We start from the raw sequence: 26,629 nt of genomic DNA, 5'->3' as shown, positions 1-26,629 counted from the left end.
ACTATAATCACGTTAACCCTTGAATTAGATTTAACACGACCGCCCACCTGACGCCTCTGAAAGGTCTGCACGCATTACCTTCATTGCTCTTCCAACATCTCACCACGTTCATAGGCATGTTCAGACTTGTCAACTTTGTTTAAGAGTCCTGTTACTCTACATCTCGTCCACTTAGTTTCTTTTGACGCTGAAAACGTTCCGGTGGTTTCAGTTCGCCGACGTGGCCAAACGTGCCATTGCGTCACGAGTCGCCATTTCTTTGCGTAACTAAACGCGCTCTGGTGAATTTGACATGTCCACGAATTGGACACGGTGAGAATAGCTCCCCTGGCTAGTGCTACGTAAACCATCTTCAGTGGATGGCTCATAAGTATATACACTAAAACACAGCTGTATAGTTCAGTGCGTCCATCATATTTTAAATGAGCGTCATGCCATCTGTTGCAAGCGCGGTGAAGCAACACCTTGAACTGCCATGCAAGCAGGCGCTCCGCAAATAAAACACGATACTTCCCAACCATAGTCCGATGGTGAACAAGTTGCGCGTTTTTTTTTTCTCGTGTATATTGGTGCTGTTTTCTTGTTTAGCGCTCAGAAGACATTCCTCGACATTCTAGAATGTCTACAGCACGTTTATTGCATACTGCGGAAGGAACTTCGTCGCGTACGTACTGTCAGGATAGAAACACGAACAGCGGAAAGCGGGCACGGTTATCGACTCCGTCGAACTGTAGCCTGCCTTGACTATCGCGAGGAAAAACTTGTGCTTTAGGCCGGCGTCCCCGTGGCACTAAAATCCTCGTTTTGCTGGTGATCATGCACCGCATGTGCTCATCATTCGCCACTCATGTCTGGCACTCCGATTACACTCGTGGTGCGAAAATGAAAGCCAGAGCAGGATTATACGGTGCTGCGGTGACGCCGGCTTAAAGCACGGGCTTGCCTAGCGACAGCCAAAACACGTCGCAGTTTGACTGAGTCGAAAGCACGGTGCGAGAATACTTTAGGTGAGCGAACGGTGCGAAGCGAGCGCTTGGCGGGAAGGGACCGATTGTGTCCTCGTTTGCGGCATGCCGGTAGATGGCTCGCCGGACTGAGGACCGTGGCGGGCTGCTGGCAATATTCGCGAAGCACTTCCAGCACGTGGGCGAAACTGGAAAGTTTAGCAAACTAGCGTAGGTCGACGATTCGAGGTTCGCAGAACTACACTATGGGAGAGCAATGAGCTGTGCGAGTACCATGACGTAAGAGGGTGTTTTATTTTATTTTTTCAATGAAGTTGTGTTGAGAATATATTGTGAACGCTTTAGTGCACTATACTGTCGAAGAGCCAAAGAAAGTGTTTAACAATTAGAGCAGCGAGCTTTATTGTATACTAGTGAGCGCAGTTCAGGTCAGCACAACCGCACCAAGTGACAAAACGACTTCAGTGGGTGTTTAGGAAAAATTGTGAGCGCTAGACGGGAGGACCATGTGTCTACAAAAAAAGATGTTTATTGATTTAGCATACGACGTACTTACGGGAGAGCATTAGGCGGTCCCTATACGTGGGCTAGACAGCGTAAGGCAGTGACTTGAAAGCGCCTAATAGCCCTTTTTAGAAAAAATAATTAACAATTTCGAGTACTTTGCATTCTACTTTGGGAGAGCATAGAAATGTCCTGTGGTTTTAATGTCGTGTGGGGGGGGGGGGGGGGTATAAAAAGTAGGTTACCATTCAGAGTACATGGTACTCTAGTATGGGAGAGCTTAAAACCGTCCCGTGGGCCTCAAGGGAAACTGTTCCACAAAGGGCATATAGCATCAGTCATGCTGTTGCGTGTGCCGCATTCCAGCTGCAATTCTACGCGCCCTTTAAACCTATGATAGTGAAGTACGCCGACGTTTTTAGTTGGTATAAATAATTATTGCTTGAATTTGATTTTCTTCACATTAGTTCGGGAGCACTTCAACCACGGCACATGACTTTTATCTCATACTCTTCTTACTAAAACCGGCTCAAATGAAATTAATTTGTCAATGGTTTATAAAGTTTGCCGAGCTCTGCGCTGAGCAGATGCGTTTTTATCGCAAGGAGGTTTCGGCCATGTGCTTTAGCGATTGGGTAGTGCGTTAAAAAAATGGCCCGCAGCTTCCCTCGGGGGAACACTGAGGAGGATGCGGACCATATAATTGGTTAACGGGGTGTTAAAGTGCGACTTACTTGGGTCGATGGCTAAATTGGTGAACGTGGTTGTGAAATGGGGTGTTAAATTGCGACTTACTTGGGTCGATGGCTAAATTGGTTAACGTGGTTGTAGGAGGGGGTGTTATATGAGTGAACACGTACACACGTATGCGAAAGGGCGGCGCTGGTCGAAGGGACGTCGAGCATTGTGTTTGTGGATTCGTTGGAATTCATTTCACCGCGACCTTGGACGTCGACGCGCCGTACAAACCAACCGACGAGCGGCAACTGAGTGAGCGAGCGCCGACCTTGAGTATATATACAGCACGACGGCGCATGCACTGTCAGCTGTTGAATGTTCTCGAAGCGCGACGCCACATGCGCGTCCACTGGAGAATCAGGAGAATTGTAGATGTCGAACGCGGTGTGTAGAGGAGGAAGGGATGCACAGATGGTGGAAGAGTGGGCGACGGCGCGACGGCGCAGGCGCGCGCGTCAGCTGTCGAATGTTCGAGAAGCGGTGCGGACGGCGCGGACGGCGCGGACGGCGCACTACAAGGCGCGAGTATAAGATGCTCCGCATCTAAAACGGCAGCATATCCACGGAGTGAATGACGGAGAGTGGGGCGAAGCATCCGTCCGTCCATTCGTTCTTGCTTCCGTCCGTCCATGCATCCCTCTGTGCGACCATCTGTGCGTCCATTCGCCCGTCCGTGCGTTCGTCTTTTCGTGCGTCCACACGTCCATCTGTGCGTCCGTCCCTGCGTTCGTCCATGCATCCGCCCCTGCGTCCGTTCATGCGTCCATCCGTCGGTGCAGCAACCGCAGCATTCCGTGAGACCGTCCATGCATCTGTCTGTGTGTCCGTTCGTCCATCTATACAACACTCCAAGTACCACCATCTCGCATCTTTTCATCATATATTCCCAATATAGAAGCACCACCATCCGGTGGTCTAGTGGCTAAGGTACTCGGCTGCTGACCCGCAGGTCCCGGGATCAAATCCCGGCTGTGGCGGCTGCATTTCCGATGGAGGCGGAAATGTTGTAGGCCCGTGTACTCAGATTTGGGTGCACGTTAAAGAACCCCAGGTGGTCGAAATTTCCGGAGCCTTACACTACGGCGTCTCTCATAATCATATGGTGGTTTTGGGACGTTAAACCCCACAAATCAATCAATCAAGCACCGCCATCCAGCGGACATTCCTAGGACTAAACGAGAGGTGGCACACGCAAACTTTCTTACGGCTTGCGCTTCGGGTCTACTTCCCACCTTTAACCACGTCGAGTTCATGGTATATACTAGTTCACTGTATTCATAGCACTACGGCTCAACGCTCACTAAACCTTTCTAAAACCAAGGTGGTTACGCCCAGCGAGTACAACGTCGCAACACTTTCTTGTCAGATAGTGCTCAATGTACATGCCAATGACTGTTAAGGGGGAATGAGAGACAGGAGAATTCGTCTTTTAGTTAACGCGCACGCTACGAATTTTTTATCGCTCAACAACGCACAGGAGAAATCTCCCACCGGCACCACCTTGGAGGTCTAAACGTAAAACTGCTTACACACTACGACTACGACTCAAAGGGACGAACGGGTGCCGCTATAAGGAGCTTCGCCCCTAAAAACTTAACGATGAAAACAATATTCAAATGGGGAATTGTATTGCACACTAGTAACAGCACTTCAGGTGAGTACAAGTGTCCAGTGTAAATTAATTACTTCAGTGGGACGTACAAACTAGAGAACATAGGCACAATGTAACTTACAGCACCGCAATACCATTAGAGGTCACGCATCACTGAAAGAAACAAGGAGAAAATTATTTGGATGTTAAACCCCAGATAGTAATTATTAAGGAGAAAAGTAAACAGAAAAAAGCGCTAAATTTGAACAGAAACACCTGGTATTTGCGAAGAAATTCAATTTGTTTTTCTTGCCAGTGACTTGTAAAACGGTAGTGATGGAAATTAAATATTCCCATTCCGTAATACAAAACAAAATCACAGCATATCCACGAAGTGAATGATGATGAGTGGGGCGAAGCGTCCGTACGTCCATCCGTGCTTCTGTCTGTCCCTCCGTCCGTGTGTTAGTCCGTGCGCCCGTCCACCCACGCGCCTGTTCATGCGTCTATCGGTCCTTCCGTGCGTCCATCCATGAGTCCGTTCATGCATCTGTCCATTCGTCTGTCTGTGTGTCTGTCAGTCCAGTTGTCCGTCCGTCCATCCGTGCGTCCATGCGTCCGATCGTTTTTGAGAATGCAGACAGCGAGCGGGTTACACCGACAAGACGTGAGCCAAGGAAGCCGAGCGCAAGCGTCTCGCTGCTCTGTTTCGCTCGCAGCTCTGCTTCGTCCATGCCACACCAACGATGCGCCACGTACGGAGACTATCCAGGAGGCTGAGAGAGGCACTCCTTCCTCGGGCATCTAGGCACAGGCCGCGCAGCAGCCAATCGTAGAGCAGTGGTACAGCGCCACTTGGAATATCTCCGCTCAACGGCAGTTTGTATGTATGGATGGATGGATGGATGTGGCCGTACCCTTTAGATCGGGCGGCGGCTAACGCCACCTAGCCGTGATACTTAGTGAACTAACCATTACATTTATCTTTTTTTTTTCCTTTAAATAATGAAGTTGAGGATTCGTACTTCGCAGTGAAGGGTTTAATTTTCACTCGTGCCTTGACTTTAGCCACCAATCAGATAACCTCCTTCTAGTTAAGTCTACCCGCTTAAAGTCTATTTTGCCCTCGCTGTCCCTAAATCCCAGTGCTTTGAAAAACTCTGCGCCATCATCCTGAACTATAGGGTGAAGCCCTTTACAGAACATTATCAAGTGTTCGGCAGTTTCTTCTTCCTCTGCACACGCACTGCATACTGTGTCGACCCCTTCGTATTTGGCCCGATATGTCTTGGTTCGCAATACTCCCGTCCTGGCCTCAAATAGTTGAGAACTACCCCGAGTATTATCATAGATCCTTTCCTTGGCAATTTCCTGCTTAAAAGTTCGATAGATCTCTAGTGCGGACTTCTTAATCATGCCCATTCTCCACATGTCAGTCTCCGTTTCCTTCACTTTTTTCTTAACCGATAGTTCCTTTTGGTTTGGCCACCTGCTGTTTTCTAAGTATTTACCAGTCAACTTCCTGGTTCGCTTCCTCCATTTTGTATCGACATTCTTCATGTACAAGTAGCTGAAAACCTTCCTAGCCCAACGCTCTTCCCCCATTTCTCTCAATCGCTTCTCAAATTTTATCTTGCTGCTAGCTTCCCTGCCCTCAAATGATGTCCATCCCATATCACCTTGTACTCCCTGATTTGGTGTATTCCCGTGAGCTCCTAAAGCAAGCCTACCTATTCCACGTTGCTTAAATTCTAATCTTGCTTGAACTTCTGATCTCATGCACAAGACCGCATTGCTGAACGTCAGCCCAGGAACCATGACCCCTTTCCATATTCCTCTCACAACATCATACCTATTGTAATTCCACAGTGCCCTAATTTTCATGACTGCTGCATTCCTGTTACCGTTAGTCGTCACATATATTTCGTGTTCCCTCAGATACTCGGTTCCATTGCTTATCCATACGCCCAAATATTTGTATTTATCTGTTATCTCTAGCGTGACCTCCTGTATTCTAAGCTCACTACCTTCGTTGTCATTGAAAATCATGACTGCTGATTTTTCCCTACTGAATCTAAAATCTAACCTATCTCCCTCATTACCGCAGATGTCCATCAATCTCTGGAAATCTTCCTTGTTGTTGGCCATTAGCACTATATCATCTGCGTACATTAATGCTGGTAGTGCCTGATCAATAAGTTTTCCTTGTTTGACTAAAGAGAGGTTGAAGCCCAGTCCACTTCCCTCTAATTTTGCCTCTAATCCTTGTAGGTACATCATGAATAATAAAGGTGACAGGGGGCACCCCTGCCTAAGCCCCCGTTTTACCTCTGCAGGCTTGGATACCTGTTTTTCCCACTTTATAACTACCTTGTTACCTTTATAGACACCCTTTAAAAGATTAGTGACTACATGTTCCACGCTTAGTGTGTCCAGTATTCCCCACAATTCCTCTTGAACCACGCTATCGTACGCTCCCTTGATATCCAAAAATGCTAGCCACAGGGGCCTGTGTTCTTTTTCTGCTATTTCGATGCACTGCGTATGTACTCCTATAAGACAGCGCCATCTATTATACTGTTCGAGATATACTGCCTTCCTTTTATATGCGAAGCATTTCTTAGCGAACTTCGGTGACTTAGAGTGTATCTATCTATCTATCTATCTATCTATCTATTTATCTATCTATCTATCTATCTATCTATCTATCTATCTATCTATCTATCTATCTATCTACTATCTATCTATCTATCTATCTACGACATTAAACTCTCCTGGCCGTTTCGATAATGGTATCAATAGCAAACTTGGTACGACAGAACATGACTGTATGAAGAACATATTTGACTAGTCATAACATGAAAATCATATTACATGTATGTCATGCATGTCATGATCTACATTTCATGGTCCCGTAGCTCTTTCGGTGGTTTCGTTCACTTGGCATGTTGCAAAACTGGTATGGTATGGCATGATTGCATGCCGGACACAAGCGACCGACCCTAACATGAAAATTATGCCATGCATGTCATGTAACATCATGACTACATGCCACGATCATTATGCGCTCGCGGCCGTTTCGCTAGCGTCACATATACCAAATTCGGTATTACGGTAAGGGAATAGACTACAAAGGTATGTGAGTGGTGCAAACATGATAATCATTAGATGCGTGTCATGTCACAACATGACTACATGCCACGCTCGTGATGCGCTGGCGGCCGTTTCGCAAGCTTGACTTATACCGAATTTGCTATTTTGAGACGTCAATTGATGGCGAAGGTATGATACTGGTGCAAACATGATAAACATGAGATGTGTGTCATGTAACAACATGACTACATGCTACGCCCATGATGCGCTCGCGGCTGTCTCGCTAGCTTCACGTGTACCAAACTTGGTATTTTGCGATGCGAACGGACAACATAGGCAAATGACACGTCCAAACACGATTATCATGACATGCGTGTCATGTAACAACATGACTACATGCCACACTGATGATGCGCTCGCGGCCACTTCGCTAGCTTCACATGTGGCGAATTCGGTATTATGTGACGCCAATGGATGACGAAGGTACGGCACAGGCGCAAACATGATAATCATGAGATGCGTCTCATGTGAGAACACGACTGCATGCTACAGTCAAGGCGCCAACACATTTCGACGTGACGCAGTGCGCGTGCTCGCCGGCGTTCATTTCGTAGCGTCACGCCGGCGTTGCCACGCAAGGCGCTGGTCCTGCCATATACTTAGGGAGTTTTCATGTGCGCGCGTCTCCGTGTTTTAGGGTGATGACAACTCCGATCATGGTTTCTTACAACTGGCTAGAACGGCCCCCATACTTGACGGGCCGCCATGTTGGTTCTCAGTGGTCGCTCATTTACATTGACGGCAGCGTGGGTTTCAACGAAAAGACGGTTTTTTTTTTTTGTATAGGAAGTGCTGAAGGCTGAAGGGTTGTTTTCTGAAGTTAGCCGTGGTTTAGTAGAACAGGAAAGACATGCTCGTGACTCGGGTTTATATAAAATACTGTAAAAACAGTTCGTTTCTCCCACTTGGTAGACCCACCGCATTGGCGGAGTGAGGTTATTTAGGGAGCCTATATTTGCGAGGGGGAGAACCTCGATGTCACAATGAATGGACTTCAATGTCTGCGCGCCATTCATGAAGCATATTTACCTTAGCACTGCCAATACCTCAAAGGCCTCATAGTGCTAGGCTCGAAACCGTGCTGTTTATATGATGGAACTCGTAACGACAGGGAAGGCAGAACAAACAACCGGGTAGCTCGCGATGTTCTCTGTGAACCGAATAGCTCAGCTAGCCTGTTTCTCATACCCTAAGCATTGCGTTTCTCCGTAATATAATATCCTACAGCAAGTTTGGTTCCTGTGAACGAATCTGTACAATGACTGCTTAAAAACCTTATAAGCTGTAAGCATTGCCCGAAAAAGTAGGGCATTCAATCACATTACACCGTCCTCCCCTATGCCCAGAAGCCTGTATGTATATTAGGCTAGAAGAAAAGCAAAGGGGCCTTGTGTCTTCAAACCATCCTGCCTCCTTTGCTGGAAGCTTGTGTCCTCGTAGTGGGCCTAGAGTAAAGCAATAAGACGAAAAATCATACACGGCTCCGACCACATATACGGAGACCATACGCATTTTCTCTACAAGCACTAAATAAAAGTGGAGTTTACGATATCAAATCATGTGTGTGTCTGGTTATGAAACAAAAGGACGACCCAAATAACGATGCACCACATAGGGCATATTTGAGTTATGGGCTGACAACCTACTTGCTTAGTGCACATATACTCCTCCGTTCAGGACCGAAAGATAGACAGAAGGATGGACGGACACGAACAATAAATCTGTCGCATTATATGTTATTAAAGTGAAGTCCTGTTTGCAATCATTGAGCGAGTTTCGGTGTGGTTGCGCGTGTCATTGAAGCGAAGAACAAATACCCCATGGCAAGCCACACAAAAAGTTAGTTGCGTTGCAACTGTGCAAGACAAGCACCTACAGGGAATGCGTTCATCGGCTCGTCTGTCTACCTCCCCAAATGCCCTTCCTCAGTAACCGAGGTAAAATTGCAGGAATGCGAACATCTGCCAGCAAAGGAAGACGCGAACGGGAGTGTCTGTAGGTGGTTTACGGGCCGGGCGTTTTCCGCGACGAATGCAGCGACGGCTTCGGAAACCGACAAAGTGCAGATAGTGAATGCATGCAGGACCACACATTCGACTAGTCATATCATTCGATTGAGGAACTGCGCTTCGACTACAAGGATAAACAAGCATACTCAACCATCTTCCGTTCGCACAGCGTAGTCGAACGAAGCCTGATTCATTATTATAGCGTGCACGTTGTCGTGCTTACTTTGCTCAAACTGCTTTTCGTTGCATGGCTAAGTCAGCCATTTCACGAAATGTTCTACTTGCTGAGCATCCATCTCTGTTCCTCCACGGTGGTAATGGAGCGACTTATCAGCATTTCGCTAATGCGCGCGGGTGCAAACTTTGCAAAGCATTCGTCGGCGGTGTCGCCATCAACCGAACGCTTCGAACTCGCTGCTGCTTTACAAAAGGTATGTGGGTGTTCTGCTCGCCGGTGCCTTTCTGACGTGACTGAGGCTCCAAAAGTTCCAGTCCAGTATAACGATAAGCTATGACGAGGATAGTCATTGTCCTGAAACAGTTCGTAAACATTTAGCTGCAAGTGCCTTTGTACATGCCGGAACATCTGACAGACTAAGTCCTTTACAAATTTTTGTGTGTTTAAAAAAAAGTTTTCAATGATTTAAAGTACTTGGTACTCTACTATGGGAGAAATAAAACCCGTCCCGTGGGTCTCACATGCAAATTTTCCAGAGATTCAGGAACTTCCGAAGACCGCCGATTTTGCTAGAGACAAACTGTAATGTACGCCATTTTCTAGATGCAACTCTACGCACCATTCAAAGCTTTGATATTTGAATACGCTCATTTCTTTATAGCATGCGCGGATAACTGCTGCTTCTATTCGAATTCATTCGCATTTGGAAGCGCTTCGACTGCTGCGTATGCCTTCTATCTCAGATTTATTTTTAGGGGTGAGGCTCCTTAAAGCGGCACCCGTTCGTCCCTCGTCGTAGCCGTAGTGCGTAACCAGCCTTACGTTTTGACCTGCAAGGTGGTGCCGGTGGGAGATTTCTCCTGTGCGTTGTTGAACAATAAAAAAAAATTGGCAGCATATCCACGGAGTGAATGATGGAGAGTGGGGCGAAGCGTTCGTCCGTCCATTCGTTCTTGCTTCCTTCCGTCTGTGCGACCGTCCATGCGTCCATCCACCCGTCCGTGCGTGCGTCCGTTCCTGCGTTCGTCCATGCGTCCATTCATGCATCTGTCTGTGTGTCCGTTCGTCCATCTATTCAACACTCCAAGTACCACCATCTCGCATCTTTTCATCATATATTCCCCATATAGAAACACCGCCATCCAGCGGACATTCCAAGGACTAAACGAGAGGTGGCACACGCACACTTTCTTACGGCTTGCGCTTCGGGTCTACTTCCCACCATTAATCCCCTTGAGTTCATGGTATATACTAGTTGACTGTATTCATGGCACTGCGGCCCAATGCTCGCTAAACCTTTCTAAAACCAAGGAGGTTACGCCCAGCGAGTATAGCGTAGCAACCCTTTCTTGTCAGATCGTGCTCAATGTACATGCCAATGGCTGCATGGGAAATGAGAGACAGGAGAATTCGGCTTTTACTTTCTTACGGCTTGCACTTCGTACCTACTTCCCACCTTTAACTACCTCGAGTTCATTCATGGTATATACTAGTTCATTGTATTCATGGCACTGCGGCTCAACGCTCGCTAAACCTTTCTAAAACTATGGAGGTTACACCCAGCGAGTAGTATAACGTAGCAACCCTTTCTTGTCAGATAGTGCTCAATGTACATGCCAATGGCTGCTAATGGGAATCGCAGCGTGCACGTTAACTAAAAGCCGAATGCCCCTGTCTCTTATACCCCATTATCAGCTATTGGCATGTACATTGAGCACTATTTTTTGTTGTTCAACAACGCACAGAAGGAATCTCTCACCGGCCCAACCTTGGAGGTCAAAATGTTTGCAGGTCAAAGCGTAAGACTGGTTACATACTACGACGGGACGCGGGACGAACGGGTGCCGCTATAAGAAGCTTCGCCTCTAAAAACTTCGCAGCGTGCGCGTAACCAAAAGCCGAATTATGGTGGCTAGAATTCTAGCCACCATAGCCGAATTCTCCTGTCTCTCATTCCCCAATTGCAGCCATTGGCATGTACATTGAGCACTATCTGACAAGAAAGGGTTGCTACGTTATACTCGCTGGGCGTAACCTCTTTGGTTTTAGAAAGGTTTAGCGAGCGTTAGGCCACAGTGCCATGAATAGAGTGAACTAGTATATACCATGAACTCAAGGTAGTTAGAGGGGGCAATTAGACACGAAGCAAAAGCCAAATTCTCGCGTCTCTCATTTCCCATTAGCAGCCATTGGCATGTACATTGAGCACTATCTAACAAGAAAGGGTTGCTACGTTATACTCGCTGGGTGTAACCTCTTTGGTTTTAGAAACGTTTAGCGAGCGTTGGGCCACAGTGCCATGAATAGAGTGAACTAATATATACCATGAACTCGAGGTGCTTAAAGGTGGGAAGTAAACACGAAGTGCAAGTCGTAAGAAAGTGTGCGTGTGCCACCTCTCGTTTAGTCCCTGGGATTTCCGCTGGCTGGCGGCGCTTCTATATGCGGAATATATGATGAAAAGATGCGAGATGGTGGTAGATGGAGCGTTGACTAGATGGATTAACGGACACACAGACAAATGCATGGACGGACGCATGAATGGCTACACGGACGGATGGACGCATGGATGAATGCAGGGGCGGATGCACGTGCGAACGCACGAACAGACGCACGCACGGACGGGCGGATGGACGCACGGACGGTCACACAGACGTACGCATGGACGGAACGGATGCTTCGCCCCACTCTCCATCATTCGCCCCGTGGATATGCTGCCATTTTTTTAGTAAGAGAGGAGTAAATGAAATAAACCTGTAATTGGCTCATAAACGTTGCCAAGCTTTGCGACGAGCACACTGAGCTATGCTTCTTCGGATACCTGTTTATCGCAAGGAAATTCGGACCGTTTGGTCCATACATCGATTCGGCGGTGCGCTAAAACTCGTCGATTAAAATTAATAGACAGCTAAGTACACTACACACGTTGCAAATGTATAGTCATGAATTTCTCAACGCCCATCTACTCCGTAAGTACATCCCCGAAGACACTTCTCGCTTTCGTGCCATCGTGAAATAGCTACATAGCAAGTCGCACTTTGAAAACGGACCAGACGCGAGCGCTGTCTGTTTTGTGACATTGTTGAAATCTTAGTTATTCCCTGATGAACATCCACCAGGTAGCCCGAATATTCGCAATTCTATTTTCGTGTTCCAACTGTCTTTTTTTTTTGTTTTCGTTTTTGTTTGTCTAATACACCGCTTGCCCTTCTTGGCCCATGCAGGAGTGGTTACCGGAACACTTTAAAAAATACACACACCGTCAAAACTTCGTTACGCAAATTCAACACACAGTATGAGGTTGTTGAACGAGTTACTTTTATATTTGAAAAGGACATCATCCGTCCTTGTCTCTCTTTCTCCCTCTTTAAAAGCGAGGCTGTTCCGACCTATTTTTTTTCTATTCCGAAAGTGTTCACCGTCCATTTTGCCCCTTCCCCCGCACCCAAGCCCGAGCCTTCATGTAGGCTAGTGCCCAAACATGCACCCGGTTAGAATTCAACCAACTTGGTCGCGCGATGGTCGCCAGGGCGAATGCACCCTTGTACATCATTTACCCGCACATTAATAAAGTACTCACGAACAGTTTTCCCCACTCTCATTTTCGTGAAAGTTCTGTCGGGCCATCGCTCTAAATCACGATGGCGAGACATCGGCAAGCCGAGAGGAAAAGGAAGGAAAGCATGGCGGTGGGGCCGTGCAGAGAACGCTCCATGACTGGGTGGGCTTTGCCCGTGGGCACCAAAGGGATCGATTTTTCCAATTACATCCCAATCACGATGCGCCTCATTTCGGCGCGGACGGGCGACTGCTATGGGGAGCGCGAGTGGGAATTGTACGACCATGACGCGCACGTTCTGCACAACCGTGGTCAGCGAGGATGACCGTCGACAGAATGCAGAGACCGCGCGGCGGGGCAAAATTGTGAAAGCTGTAAATTCGGGCACCGCGCGGGCTTGCGGACGCCACCCGTTCTGCGCGATAAAGCTGCTGTTCCCTGCCCAATATCACGCGTACGGTTCGCGAATTGTCCCTGCGTGCTCGGTAATCCTGCAGGCGTGGCTGTCACCCGCAAGGGTTTCCAGAGGAGATCCACATTCGTGGGGAAGATAAGATCAAAGGCACCCTCAATGATAAACTCAGTTAAAGTGCCCGTAAAGCACTCCGTGTTCAAAAATACAAGACAGTGGTTTCGTTCCCCCCTTCTCCTACCTACCCGCAAGCGCTATTTCCTCCTATAACCAATTTTCTCTTCATAAAACACGCCAAGAATGTCAACACTAAGCCCTAAGCCTATTTGGATATCGCTGTCTCGTTCAACTCCTAAAGGCAAAGCTTAAAGATCCTCATTTTTCTTCTTCTTTTTTTTCCTTTTTGTACAGCCAAGTATGAGCATCCGACGTATAACGCCTCTAAGACGGGACAGAGCAGCAGCGCTACCCCGCCGTGGTGGTCTAGTGGCTAAGGTATGCCTGCTGACCCGCAGGTAGCGGGATCGAATCCCGGCTGCGGCGGCTGTTTTATCAATGGAGGCGAGAATGCTGTAGGCTCTTGAGCTAAGATTTCGGTTCATGTTAAAGAACCCCAGGTGGTCAAAATTTCCAGAGCCCTCCACTGCGGCGTCTCTCATAATCATGTGGTGCTTTTGGGACGTTAAACCCCACATATCAGTCAATCAAGCGATCAATGCAACAGCGCTGTAGTATGTCTTTCTTCTCGTTTTTGTCGCGCTAGTAGTGTTCAAGATAAACGACAACTCACCCGCACTGTTAACTTACTACACTGCAGTTTATTCCGAGAATCAACAGTACACAAGCCTTAACGCGGTGCGTCTTTAAGCCACGTGCTTAAACGAACAATCGTACATAGAATTTATATCATCATCTTACACACAAATATTCCATTTCTACATCTAATAAGTATACAGAGGGTTTACTAATGCGCGTGCTACTGCACTTAGGAATAAATATTAGGAAATTATTGAGAACACGGAAAACTTCGACAGTTTGCGACCCTCGTAATGCTTCATCGAGGTCCCTGTCTAACCCAGCTAAGTAGAAATGATTAAAAAAATTGGTGCAAGACAGGATTTATTACACACACCATTATTCCGTAGGAATACTGATCCCTTTCAAGTAATGAAAGTCGACGAGAAATGAAAAATAAGAAGCTATTTCAAATTTTACAGCGTTCGGAAGTTTGACAACTCCAAATTCTTCAATGCAATTGTGCATGCAAGTCATTGCTTGGTTGTATGGCTGTGTATAATAAAGGTCCTTTCATTCCTTTTTCAAGGCTTTCATTGCTTTTTTTGGTGTGCTGGCCAACAAACTCAAACATATGCTCAGAGTTTAAAAAAAAAGGGGATTCATTGATATCCCGAATGTCAAGCTCATCTATTGAACATTACTTATTCTCAGCTGAGTCGCTCTGAGCGTCCAATTGCACAACACCCGAGCATCCGATGTACAGCGCATCCACGACGGGACATAGCACACGAAACACAACACACACACAGCTCTAAGGAAGATGACGGGACGCGCAAGACATCCTGTTCTTTTCCTTGGTGCCCGTGTTTTCAGTGCTATTATACTTATGGCTTCATGATGATGGTCATGAAAACTTTAATGGGGTCCAGAGAAGATCAACGCAGGGGAGCCCCGCGCCATACCCGCTAGTCTCACGTAGGGACCGCTAAGTTGGCGGCCCGTTCGCTGGCACTCTGAACGGCCAGGGTTTGATAGTTGAGTCCGGGATAACATATCTGCCGACCTGTCTTCGCTGAAGGCGGGGCCGATGGCTTCACATTCCCACAACAGAGCACTACGGCTTTGTTGAATGTACCTAACCAACTATCACAAAAGACGGTCACTCTTGGACTTCGAATACCAATATACCTGCGACGGAGTGCACTCCCTCGTTCACTTTGTCGGGTATTTATGTGGGCCCAATCTCTAGCATTGTCAGCGCGCCGGACGAAGCCAGCGTCGAACACACTTCTTACCAGAGGGCGTCACGCGTCACGTGATTTTTGTGCGAGGCAGCAGTTGAGCGCGAACCTTCGTCTGCTACCTGAGGCACCGGGTACGAGGCCTTCGCAATAAAATAACGTCAGAATGAGGAATTTGTTCCGAGGGATCGTTTCTTTGCTAAAAATAACCAAATAAAATTGATACACAGTTAAGCTGAGGAATGCAAAGGGTGCATAATGTTTTGTTTTTTATTATTGTGTAGTGAATATGGCATGAATTTAAATGAAATAAAGTGAACGACAAAAAAAAACATCTTCCTTACAGGGCATGAACGAACAACGTTTGAATACGTAGATTCACATGTTCCCTGTTCGCTTTGGTGCGTATGTACCAGCCGATTGGACAACTTCAGTAGCAGGCAAGCAATGAAGCCGAGTCAAAGCTTATGCTTTCATCTACGCAGGTCTTGTAACTCGGGTAACATTGTTACTCATATATGTATATGCATATGTACTTATGTACAGTCGAACCTTGATAGTGCGTGCTGGATAGCTTTGCATCTCACGCAAATAAAACGTCCTAGAAATGTACTCGGGATGTGTGTGGAAATCCTGCAGCATATCTACACTTGGCATTAAACTGAATTTCATGACACGAGATGCAAAAAAAAAAACCTTAGGTAAATAACCGAATCATTGAGGAACATGGCGATAAACAACGCATGCAAAGGGTCGGAGGAAAAATAGGCAAGTGTGCAGGAAAAAATAACTATTTATACAGGCATCAAATTGGCGTTGTCATTTCTTTCAAGCACTTAAAACTTTTCAAACACGTGTGCATCAATCTTTAAACGATTAAAGCAAAAGTGCAGGTCACTCGCATGCAATGATGAAGTGCCGTGAACACCTTTATCTACGCTTCAAGAAGTTATTGATACCCTAATTAAAATTATTATGTTCTATTCTTTCTTGCCAACGCTTCTGACAGTGCCAACGTCAAGTAAGTATTTTTTTTTCCTCGTGTAAGCACGTCTCCACCGAATTTCAATAAGTAAAAAACTTACCTTTCACAGCTGTCGCCTTGTGTTTTAAGACGCAATATTTTTCGCTTACTAGTTTTTCCAAAATTTCCAGTCCCTCTTATGCTCAACAAGGCAATTAGTCAGTGATGTATCTGTCGTTTTGATCTGTTCAGTTTGATTCAATCATGCATTCGGGTGAACGAAATGAACGTTCTTGCACCGCTGCAGCCATTCTTCTATTACGTTGGCATTCGGATAGGTTGGGTATAGTGTAATAGCCCAGAAGATCATCCGTTGGTGAAACGTCACATGACACAAATCCCAAGCCTGCTTTCAACACTGACGTCTTTCGCAAGACGAAGCTTCCAAATCTGAGAGTTCGTTCTCTCTTTTTTTTTTTTGTTAACTGCATGACTTGCACTTTCAAAACACGTACCACAGCGAATTTCCGAAGAATCCATACTGTTCTCCGTTTTCGTTGCCGATGTGCCGGTGCTCTTCCCAGAGAGCGAAATTCGATTTGTGCTCGATGCTTCGCCGTCGCGTGACACTCGGTCGATCAGAGTCGGCCAAGGTTTCGAAACGCACCGTCTATAAATGTATCGCAGAGCTGGCGGCTCTCGAGCTCCTTATGAAATGTGCCCGAGTGTCGACTTATGTACCCAGTGCTGATGGTCAAATGTATCGGACCCAGCCCGATTGCCGTTTTTAACAGTGTTTCTGCTTCATCACTACACGGGGACATTACTGCACTCTGATTTAGAGCATCTTATGGTGCCACCGTGAACATAAAATATCGATTTACAAATTATGGGGGAGTGGATTACGTCTGTGATCTGTTCTGACGTTAAAACTACCATCGAACACGTCATCTTTCTACCCCGCATCTCTTGCCGCTACTCTTTGTTAGATCGCTGCACTTATTGCAAATACTCCATCAATTGCCCTGTCGATATCGTCTGTAGTTCCGGTACTCTTTAGTTCTGGAAGCGTAAGAGCATGTCGCATGTAGTTTCTGTATTATTTAGTTCTGGAAGCATAAGAGCACTGCACGAAATGGCATTCGTTTTTTTTTTATTGCTTGTCAGAAAACGACGCAATGCAATAATGATTCTAGAAAAAAAATGTTGTGTATGTGTGGTCCTCAGAGGTCCGGAAAACCTTACTGCCATTAGGCTGGTTATGAACATGCCTATTGATTTTGCAACGTACGTACACCGGGAATGAAACTAACCAGCACAATAAGAAACAGGGCCACTTTCTCCTAATTGTCGCAATACGTATGCGATCGGTGTGAGGCTGCTTGCAGGCTAAGAGCTGCAAAAGTGTTGCACATGAAATCTAATCGCGAAAGTGCAAGCCGTGAAATCTCTACGGTCAGCTAGCGCTATTTTTATTGATTTTTTCGTTGTTGCAATTATCGGGGGGGGGGGGGAAGCAAATCCATGGACAACTGAACTCGAACGGAACACAAAGGATAAGTCATGTGACCTAATGCGAATGTCACGTATCGGCAGGTCACGCATTGCAAAGAACATATAAATGTTGATCAGTGAGAGCGGGCGAAATGGACACTAAGGGATGGGAAAGACAGCCTAGTGTTGGCATGGGTGTCCGGATTGCGCGAGATAGGCTGAATTTGCGACTGTTGGGAGGAGCGTTCTTCCCGTCATGGACATAGAACGAGCTGATAATGATGACGGTGGTGACGGTGACGATTATCGTGTCAATGATTGCAAAAGGGTACAAGAAAGGCGATTGTATCCCTTTGCACGTAGGATGAACAACAACAACTTTCAGGGCGATTTTTGTGTACGTTGGCGTGGAAATCATTGCCGATGTCTTCTGCGATACTATATGCGAGACGAGGGCATGATATTCGGTGGTGAAACCTAACCCAGAAAAATGAGTAAACCCGAGCTGTCTGTTATACAGTTGGCTTCACTGCTTTCCAGCCCTTTAATGTGTCGTATGTTGTTTGCTTCTTCATCCGCAGCGTGCCGTTACGAGAAGGGCGCCTGGAATGCCTGCAACGTGACAGCCAACACGCGCACCCGGGTGGACAAGCTCAAGCCCAGAAGTGACCCCACGTGCGAGCCTAACCGCACAGTCACCAAGAAGTGCAAGTCCGGTGAGTCGTGGCTCGCGGCCGTTACGATGATGTTTTTTTTAGAAACATGGAGGCATGACCACTTGGCCGGTGTTTGTCGGCGAAAGATCAGTCACGCGATCGAAGACACTCTTGCTGCAACGATCTTGCCCCTCCCTCCCCCCCCCCCCCCTGTTGGTGTCGTATCAGGAAGTCGAGCTTAGCTCACTCTCCAAGTTTAAGTGCAAAGCACCTCGGGTGCTACAGGCTTGTCAGCGTTTCCTGTCGTTACGGTGCGATATGCAGTCATAAAGAAAAGGGGTGTGCCAGAATTGGTAAATCCCATCACTCAAAATGAAGAAGGCGGCTGTTAGTCGTGCAAATTGCCGGTGACGTTGATGGAGCCGATACATTCTTCCTTACATGCTGTGTGAAACTGAAACCAGGCCTGTCGGGGAGAAGAATAAGAACTGAAGGGTAAAGCGGCATTTCGTGGACGCAGTTTTCCGACGACGTTAATGGAATGAAAACACCCTTGCCTACATGTCCAGTTTCAGGCTTTCACCACTATAGTGCCTTATCAAAGAAATCTCTCGTAACACACTTCGCGCTTCCCCAGGTTCTACGTCATTGGAGCTGGGACACCCTTCCTTATACATTCTTCGCCCTCGATCCCCAGTTTTTCTTTACTTGTTCGAACGACCCCAACTATAACCTTTACAGCCAATAACGAGCACAAAGAACATACCACAAACAAGAGCGGGGCAATGTTACCGATAAGGTGTTTTTGCGGAACATGATGGCGGTGGCAATAAAAGCTGACTCACTCCCTAGTCAAAGCGTGGGTAATGATCGAAGTGAGAAGCGTCACTCTCACAGGGTATCTATGCATTAAAAACGTTTTAATACAGGCAAGCGTTCAGGTCAACTTACTTTTTTGTTGTTGTTGTGTTAAGTCTGAGTAAATGTTAGAATCACGAAAAAAAATATACTGAATTGAAAAGCCTGACAAGTTCGTACATTTTGGGGGATATTCCCGCCTAGGCGTCGGTCACCAGCCCCTGAGCTGCAATGAGATTATCGACCCACTGGACAGCTCAAAGATTTTGGCTTAGCCTCCCAGCGCATTTGGTCAAACTCAGTTCGACGCAACGTTCAGTCCGAAACCCCCACTCCAACCCCCTGCCCTCCCGTTCACACTCCTGCAGCATGCATGTACTCCAAAGTTGCCCAGGCCTCGCAAGACTAGCATTTGTTCGACGCATACGGCTATGGGTAACATATATTCATCATCACGGGATTATCCAAGGTATACTATGCCTGGCACAATACGCAATAGCGTTGCAGTTCCTTGCAACACTGCGGCTTCAAACCGTGGCTCGTCGCAGGTCTCGGCTGCCGCTACAACCGTAGCGTCAAGTGGAGCGAGTGCGACCCCGCGACGCAGACCCGGACCAAGACCATGCCGCTCGTGAGCGGCAACACGGCGTCGTGCGAGAGCCACAAGGTGGTCACCAAGCCTTGCCGCACCAACGGGGACCAGCGCCAGGCGAAGCGGAAGCCAAAGCAGGGTGCCTACTGTGATCTCTCTTTAGTTGCATGTTGCCGAAATGTTATTAGTATCAGCAGCAATACTCACTCCTGTGACGCAAAGCGCTGGAGACCCGCGTACGAGGTGAAAGAAAAGCGGTGTGCTTGATATTCAATATGTATAGAATGACCGACTCGCCTTGCTCATTAGTGAGGCAACAACGTCCCATCGTTCTAATCGCGCAGACAGGTCAACAGGTTGCTTTTTCTTTAAAATTGCCTTACCGGGAATGCGAAATTAACCATGCCTGATTGCGTACGTCCCCACACAGCTATTATAGGAATACTAGACACACCCACAGTATGGCACTTGCCCCAATTTTTGCTAAAACACTATCGCATAAGTACAGATTTTTTCCTAGAAATGTGTCTGAATGGAATGCTCTGCTCTCCACTTTTGAGAATGTAATGATTTTGTATGCGAACTGGAAAATCTGTGCTATCTTTCGTGACTGGTACTTGACAATTTTCCTGTATTCTCATTTTTCTCATTGCCTTTTTTTTATTTTTTGCTGTGATTTCGATGTTTTTTTTTCTTTATTCTGCGATCAATGCACAACGCCTCCTGCATTGACCACGTGGTGGTCTGCAGTATTGCTAAATAAAAAAAAATATCAGCTCACGGTAAAGAACACCATTCTAGCGAAACTATTCGAAGCCCTCTCTCCTCTCTAATCGGATCGCTCATGTCCTGAGTCACCTTGGTACTTTAAAGTGACACTAAAGAGAAACAATTACATTGGTTTAGATGGACAAACTGCGCTCTGAGAACCGTAATGTCACATTTTTCGCCATCATAGGTTCATTATTAGCGGAGCAAATTTAAGTGTGAAGTTTCATTTTGGAATTTCGCGCCAAAATCTCCGCGCGTAGCGTCAAACTTTTCAAAATGTATTTGCCATCGTTTCGCGACGTTGGCTCCACAACATTTTCTAAAACTTCGTATGCTAGGTCTCTGGCGCTCACAGATGAGAGCGCGCTTCATTTTATTTTTTTTTTTATCGGTTAAAGCTACGTAGGACCCAGTAGACGCCTTCAATGTTTATGACGCCAAGGTGTTTGGTACATGAATGTGAACGGGGCGTGTCCAGCCGCATTTTGTACGGGTACGTTTTCTCGTTTATCAAGCATCGTGTCGTAGTAAGAGTGACGTTTCGGAATAGTGAAATTGTAATTATAGTGAAATTGTAATTTACTAAAACGCGAAAAGTCTTCTTCAGTGTCTCTTTAAGCGTGACAGACCGGCCAACCTACTTACAAACAGTGTGTCACACTATACTAGAACACTATTAATGAGATCCAAGAGGCACTCTGTCCAAGGAAAGTTTGGTGGTTTTGTATGAGGTAATTGTAATGTAAATGAGAAATCACATATTTTTTCACATATATACCTGATGCAGTGGATGGGTGAACGGCCTCCGTGGTAGCTCAGTGGGTAGAGTATCGGACGCGTTATTTGAAGGTCGCAGTTTCGGTCTCTGTTCACGGCAAGTTATCTTTTCTTCCACTTATCTTTCTTCACATTTCGATTACGATTACATCATACAACATCCCCAATACACTTCTTGGCATGATTGTCTGTTAGATCTAATTAATATTGTGTCTAAGAAAAAAAAAACGAGCCCTTAAGTGTACACTTCCTTCCCTTATACTAAAACGCATATAGCTTGTGTCTACTGTTCTTTCTGGTGTGGAGAGACCTTGAGACAGTTCTCAGTCTGTACTAACCTATGTTGAAGGTGTTGGCGTCGTGGTATCAACGAGCCATTACATTAAACGAAAGAGAGACACAGAAGTACGTGGAACTACCCGAGTTGTCCCGATCTCAACTTTGTAGAACTCTTGCGATGAGTGCAGATTTCCCGAGCCTCAGCCGCGAAAGACGTTGCCTAATCTAGTTCTAATTGCGAATTGAGGCTGTTCCTAATTACGACTGAATCGCAGTGCTTACTGAAGAGGTTCACGTTAGTGATTCATTAACCTAATTCATTATTCTAAAAAGCAAGAGAACAGATCTATTTGGATAGAACTTAATCCAGGAAAATAAAAGAAGATACCGATTGGGAATCCTTCGGCTCGCGAAAGGTAGCATACGCTGTCCTGAGTGATCGAGTGTCGCTCTAGTGCTCTGTCGGAAGAAAAAAGTAAAACGCCTTTTTTTTTTATTCTCTCTATTGGAAGACTTTTGTATTTCTGCGAATTGAGGGAAGCTGCCTTGACAGACGTTTAAAGAGCACAAGGTCATAATCAAACTCTTGAGTTAGCCTTTTTTTTTTATCACGTACCGTGGAGAAGATTGTACGTATTGCAAGTTCCGTTGGAGTACTCTGCCAAATATTCCGTTCGATTCTATTGATATATTTTCCTCTGCGAATCGCCAAATCGGGGGCTCGAAGAAGTGCGTCCGAAATTCTCAGAAATCAGTAAAATGGGTTATTTGTTTGATACACTCACGGTTACTTCTTTTGTAGATTAAGGAATCTTGATATTGCTAGAGAGACATCACTTGAAACAGTAAGAAATAATTTGATCAACTTTATCAATAGTAGATTCTGCTTAAATGTCAAATAGGATAATTATGAAGTCCTTCGTGCCGAGAATTCCCTGCAGCTTTCATGTTTACAAAAAAAATTGTATCTGGTAATAATTGTGAATTCGTGAAATTAAGTGAAATTCGGTGGCGAAAACAAAACGTAGAAGAGCACAACTTCCATATCCTTCTGAGACGTTCAGAAGGACTGAGAGTCGCTTTGTCAACCATCAACCGATTTCGTTGTGTTTATGTGTGGTCTGCGCTTGCGATTATTGCACGTGTGTCGCGCATACGTTAACGAACGAAGAAGAATTACACCTCTGTAATTGTCGCCTTGAAAAGCGACGTCATTCTGGTCATCTGCTTGTTGCGTGTATGGGACGTGTTTCGGTTTCACCTTATAATTGGGTTGAATTCGCTTACGACACAATAATTACTAGAGGCCACTTTTTTCTATATCTGAAAGCCGGTACGCGTGCTTCGTATGCAGAACTTCAATCCGCCTATCAAACGTGGCCATACAACTGCACTAATTAAAATGTTAATTAATGTACTTTTCCTAATTACCGCACAAAACGATGTCAAAATGGCTGGTTTGCCAAGTTTATGATACACAATTGCTTGAAATGTGAGCGTGTAAGGTAGGCGAAGACAGCTGAGACACGAACAAGCGGTGCTTGTCGACCTTATGCGCTCGTATTTCAAGCAACCAAATGATATCTCCAGCCATCTTAAGATGCCTGGATCCACTTAACAAGTAATTGTGAAGGTGTGGAACAAATAGCGCATTTCGCTAACTTTTTTAGAAATTTGGACGCGTTTCTTGAAAAACCGGGTATACTTGCAGTATAGTATTAGTACATACATTATACCAGTGTAACGTGTACTTCATTCTACAATATAGTGTATTGTAGCTTATAAACTACATAATGCCACCATTGCTTTCAGATGAAGAAGACGAGGAGGATGAAGAGTGAACGAGCTGACCTGGCTCCGTGGAGAGAAGGCAGCCGGGAAGTATCTTTCGAAAAATACGTGGGCACAAGGGGGCTGTTTACTCCAAACAACGCAGTCATCTCGAAGTCGACGCGGTGACCTTCCAACGCAAGACGAGCCGCGCCACCGGATGTAAAAACTGCCTGCTCTGACGTCATCAGCTACGTTCGTGACGTCACGTGTAGGCTATCTAAAGGGGCATCCAGGGGTACCCGCGTTCGGCGGGTTCCAAAAAAAAGAAAAGCAAACACGCGCAGCCTAATTCGTAGCGTCGTTACAAGTGCGAGCAAGCGGCCAAAGTGTTCATTATTGAGTCAAATTTAGGTTCGGCTGTCTGCACGGTTCGTGCATCTCAAGTTTGGAACGACGTGATGAAGTAAGTGCTGAAGGTACGCTGTCTGTATCCCCTTCTGTCCCCCTTCTTGCGGCGCTGACCTAAATTGAGGATGTTAGGAAGTGTGGCTCACTCTGCCAAATTATCAACTATATATTGAACTGCGAATATGGGCCTTTCGTATCTTTCTGTGCGAACATGAATAAACCCGCGACAACACTCGCACGTAATCCGTAATCACTTTGCTCGATTTTGAAGAAACTCCAGCAAACGCGACAACACTTTTTCACACTTCATAGAGAGAAATACTCACGTTTCGGGCCCTTATCATGTCGTTCTTGTAGTGGTCCTGTTTTTACATCACCTGTACGCTGGCATGTAAGTGATTGACCCAAGCGGAGCAGATTTGAGATGGAATTTGCAGTCACTTCCATATAGGCCAGATGCTGTATTTGAGATATCAGTGCACTTTCAAGAACGCCAGATGGTCAGAATTTCCGGAACCTTTTGTAATGCGGTTTGGCTCATATTGATATCCTGCTTTGGGCGCTTAGACCCCGGATATAAATATCAATTAGCAATCCTGTAAGACAGCGACAATGTCGGTGACAATTTCGAAAAATATTTGAAAGCCAAACACAGAATCGCTCCCGTTTTACTCTCTTCGGATAGCATCGGGTTGCCTAATTTTGTTTTCATACATCACGCTCTGCCTTCTCATTGTATCTCGAAACACGAGGCGACTTACACGTCCTAATCATTCGCTGCATTTTGCCGTGAATGTGTCATTAGGCATACAGTGTGTAGTGGCTAAAGGTAGTGAAGCTGCTTATTATAGTTAACTAACAGAGCTTTCAAAGCAGTGTACGCCGTTCATTCGGTGGTGTCATTAGCCAACTTAGTAACTATATAGGCGGGTTCACAAAATTACACCGTTCTATTCTTCCCACAATATATGAAGCCTTCTTGCGATTTCGGACCTAGTCAAAGTTCTCCCAATAAAAGCCAAATCCAATGTGCGCACACCTACAAGTGCTGAACCTATTATAGTTCACAAGTGAATTGTGGAGCCACCATGAGGATTGAAAATGACGACTTAGTTGTTGTAGCCAGCGTGCGATACTTCCTAACAGTCTGATGCATTTATTTGAGATCGCACCAGTATTTGATCAGCGATCGCTTCTCACATTTACACAAACTCTATGCTGTGAATATTGTAACTATTCTATTTCAATTCTGTTCTTATCACAATTCTTCATCAATGAAGGCGTCGACGCGTCAACATTATCACCACCGGTCGCGCTATGTGAATAAGCTTTCAATAGAATTGATCAAACAAAAACGAAGCAATGCACCGGCCTTTATAACGAGCTTCGTGAGTTTTAAAAACAAGCGCATACCCTAGTATCTCAGCTCAAAAAGCATAAGAGCGTTCGCAAATTCGAAGGCTGTTCAAGGACTGCTGCTTTCCGCAGTGTTTAGTTGCGCTGTCCAGTAATTATGGTATAATGTCCGAACTTGCCAGTGGAAATACTACTTATTGGCAGTACTTACTCAGGTGATACGGAAACATCATAATGGTCTTACGTTACGTAACGCTGTTAATACATCGACGGCGAGTCCCTACAAGCTCGCTGCTTAAGGCAAAATGTAACGAGAATACTGAGCTTCACAGTGTAACCGTGCAAGGCTGCACATATACAATGCAAGGCTTCCACCATGCAACTCTTCCGGCACGCAACTGAACTTCGAGCATTCAGGATGTAATTCACTTTTAGGCCAATGCGGGCAGTTCACCCATCTTGATAGTGAAGTGCTCCAACCTACTAGTGGAGTGCAACCAATCGTCTTTATCGAGCTGACACCTCACTGTTCTTATCATTGCCGTTGATCTACATTAGCTTCATAGAACGCACACAAGCGTACACTTACAAATTCGCGGTTGTCTTTCCGATTTTATCGCATTTACTCGTTGTGCCAATGGAGCATGTCGGTGTCATTCCAGGCGGAAGAGATGGGAGCGACGGGGTCGGCGGATAAGCTTGGCCCAGCCAAATTGTACTGTTCGTAATCGAGCCTTTTCATACTCCAACTCTCATACTTAACGGTGTTGTGGCGCGGAAGAAGGGGTGGTTGAGTTTTAACAAACTAAAAGTACCGTTGTTCGACGTAGCTATCATTCCCAGCGTGCTTCCGTATAGCCGTAGCAAACATCTCCTCTTTGTCTTCCCCATTTCCTGTAGATTCCCCCCTCGCCAATTCAAGACGAGTGTTCCCTTCTTTGGACAACGAATGTGTGCGCGAAACGGTGTTTCTTTCTTTTTCTTGTTCTTATTTTTCGCAATTTTTTATTTGATTCTCAGTGACTTATACTGTATGAATAAAAGAAACGCCTTCAAAACCCTCGTGTCTTTCTTGTCTGGCCTAAATAGTTGGATGTACGTCTCTGTGGTCACAATCAGTGGCGTACCAACTCCTTGACGAGTGGGAAGGGGGGGGGGGGCAAGCTTAACTAATTTGTTCCCGGAATATATATATATATATATATATATATATATATATATATATATATATATATATATATATATATATATATATATATATATATATATATATATATATATATATATATACACCAAGAAGTGGAAGACGGGCAAAACGAAAACTTTTCATTTTTCCTACGTTTCAGCCGGGGACCGGCCTTCATCAGGGAAAAAAAAATGAAGGCCGGTCACCGGCTGAAACGTAGGAACAATAAAAAGTGTTCGTTTTGCCCGTCCTCCACTGGAACCAAGGGCACCTTTTTCATATATATATATATATATATATATATATATATATATATATATATATATATATATATATATATATATATATATATATATATATATATATATATATATATATATATACATCTGCGACAAGAAACGATGGGCGAACGTGTGAAAATGTTTAT

General features: G+C 45.6%; 1 protein-coding gene across 2 annotated transcripts in view; it reads left to right on the top strand.

The window, feature by feature from the left end:
• Window positions 1–23,903, top strand: part of LOC119164579 (uncharacterized) — a 108,595-nt gene extending 84,692 nt beyond the window's left edge. For both annotated transcript variants that reach the window (XM_037416799.2, XM_075872513.1), the window contains 3 exons: window positions 18,128–18,262; window positions 19,609–19,791; window positions 23,292–23,903. In XM_037416799.2, coding sequence (XP_037272696.2) covers window positions 18,128–18,262; window positions 19,609–19,791; window positions 23,292–23,320 — 347 coding nt within the window. In that variant the 3' untranslated portion in view covers window positions 23,321–23,903. The remainder of the gene's footprint in view (window positions 1–18,127; window positions 18,263–19,608; window positions 19,792–23,291) is intronic.
• The last annotated feature ends 2,726 nt before the right edge of the window (window positions 23,904–26,629 follow it).

This window comes from Rhipicephalus microplus, chromosome 8, assembly GCF_043290135.1.
Source record: "Rhipicephalus microplus isolate Deutch F79 chromosome 8, USDA_Rmic, whole genome shotgun sequence".
Taxonomy (NCBI): Eukaryota; Metazoa; Arthropoda; class Arachnida; order Ixodida; family Ixodidae; genus Rhipicephalus; species Rhipicephalus microplus.
Note: the sequence above shows the minus strand (reverse complement) of the source record. Positions and strands in the feature narration are given on the sequence as shown.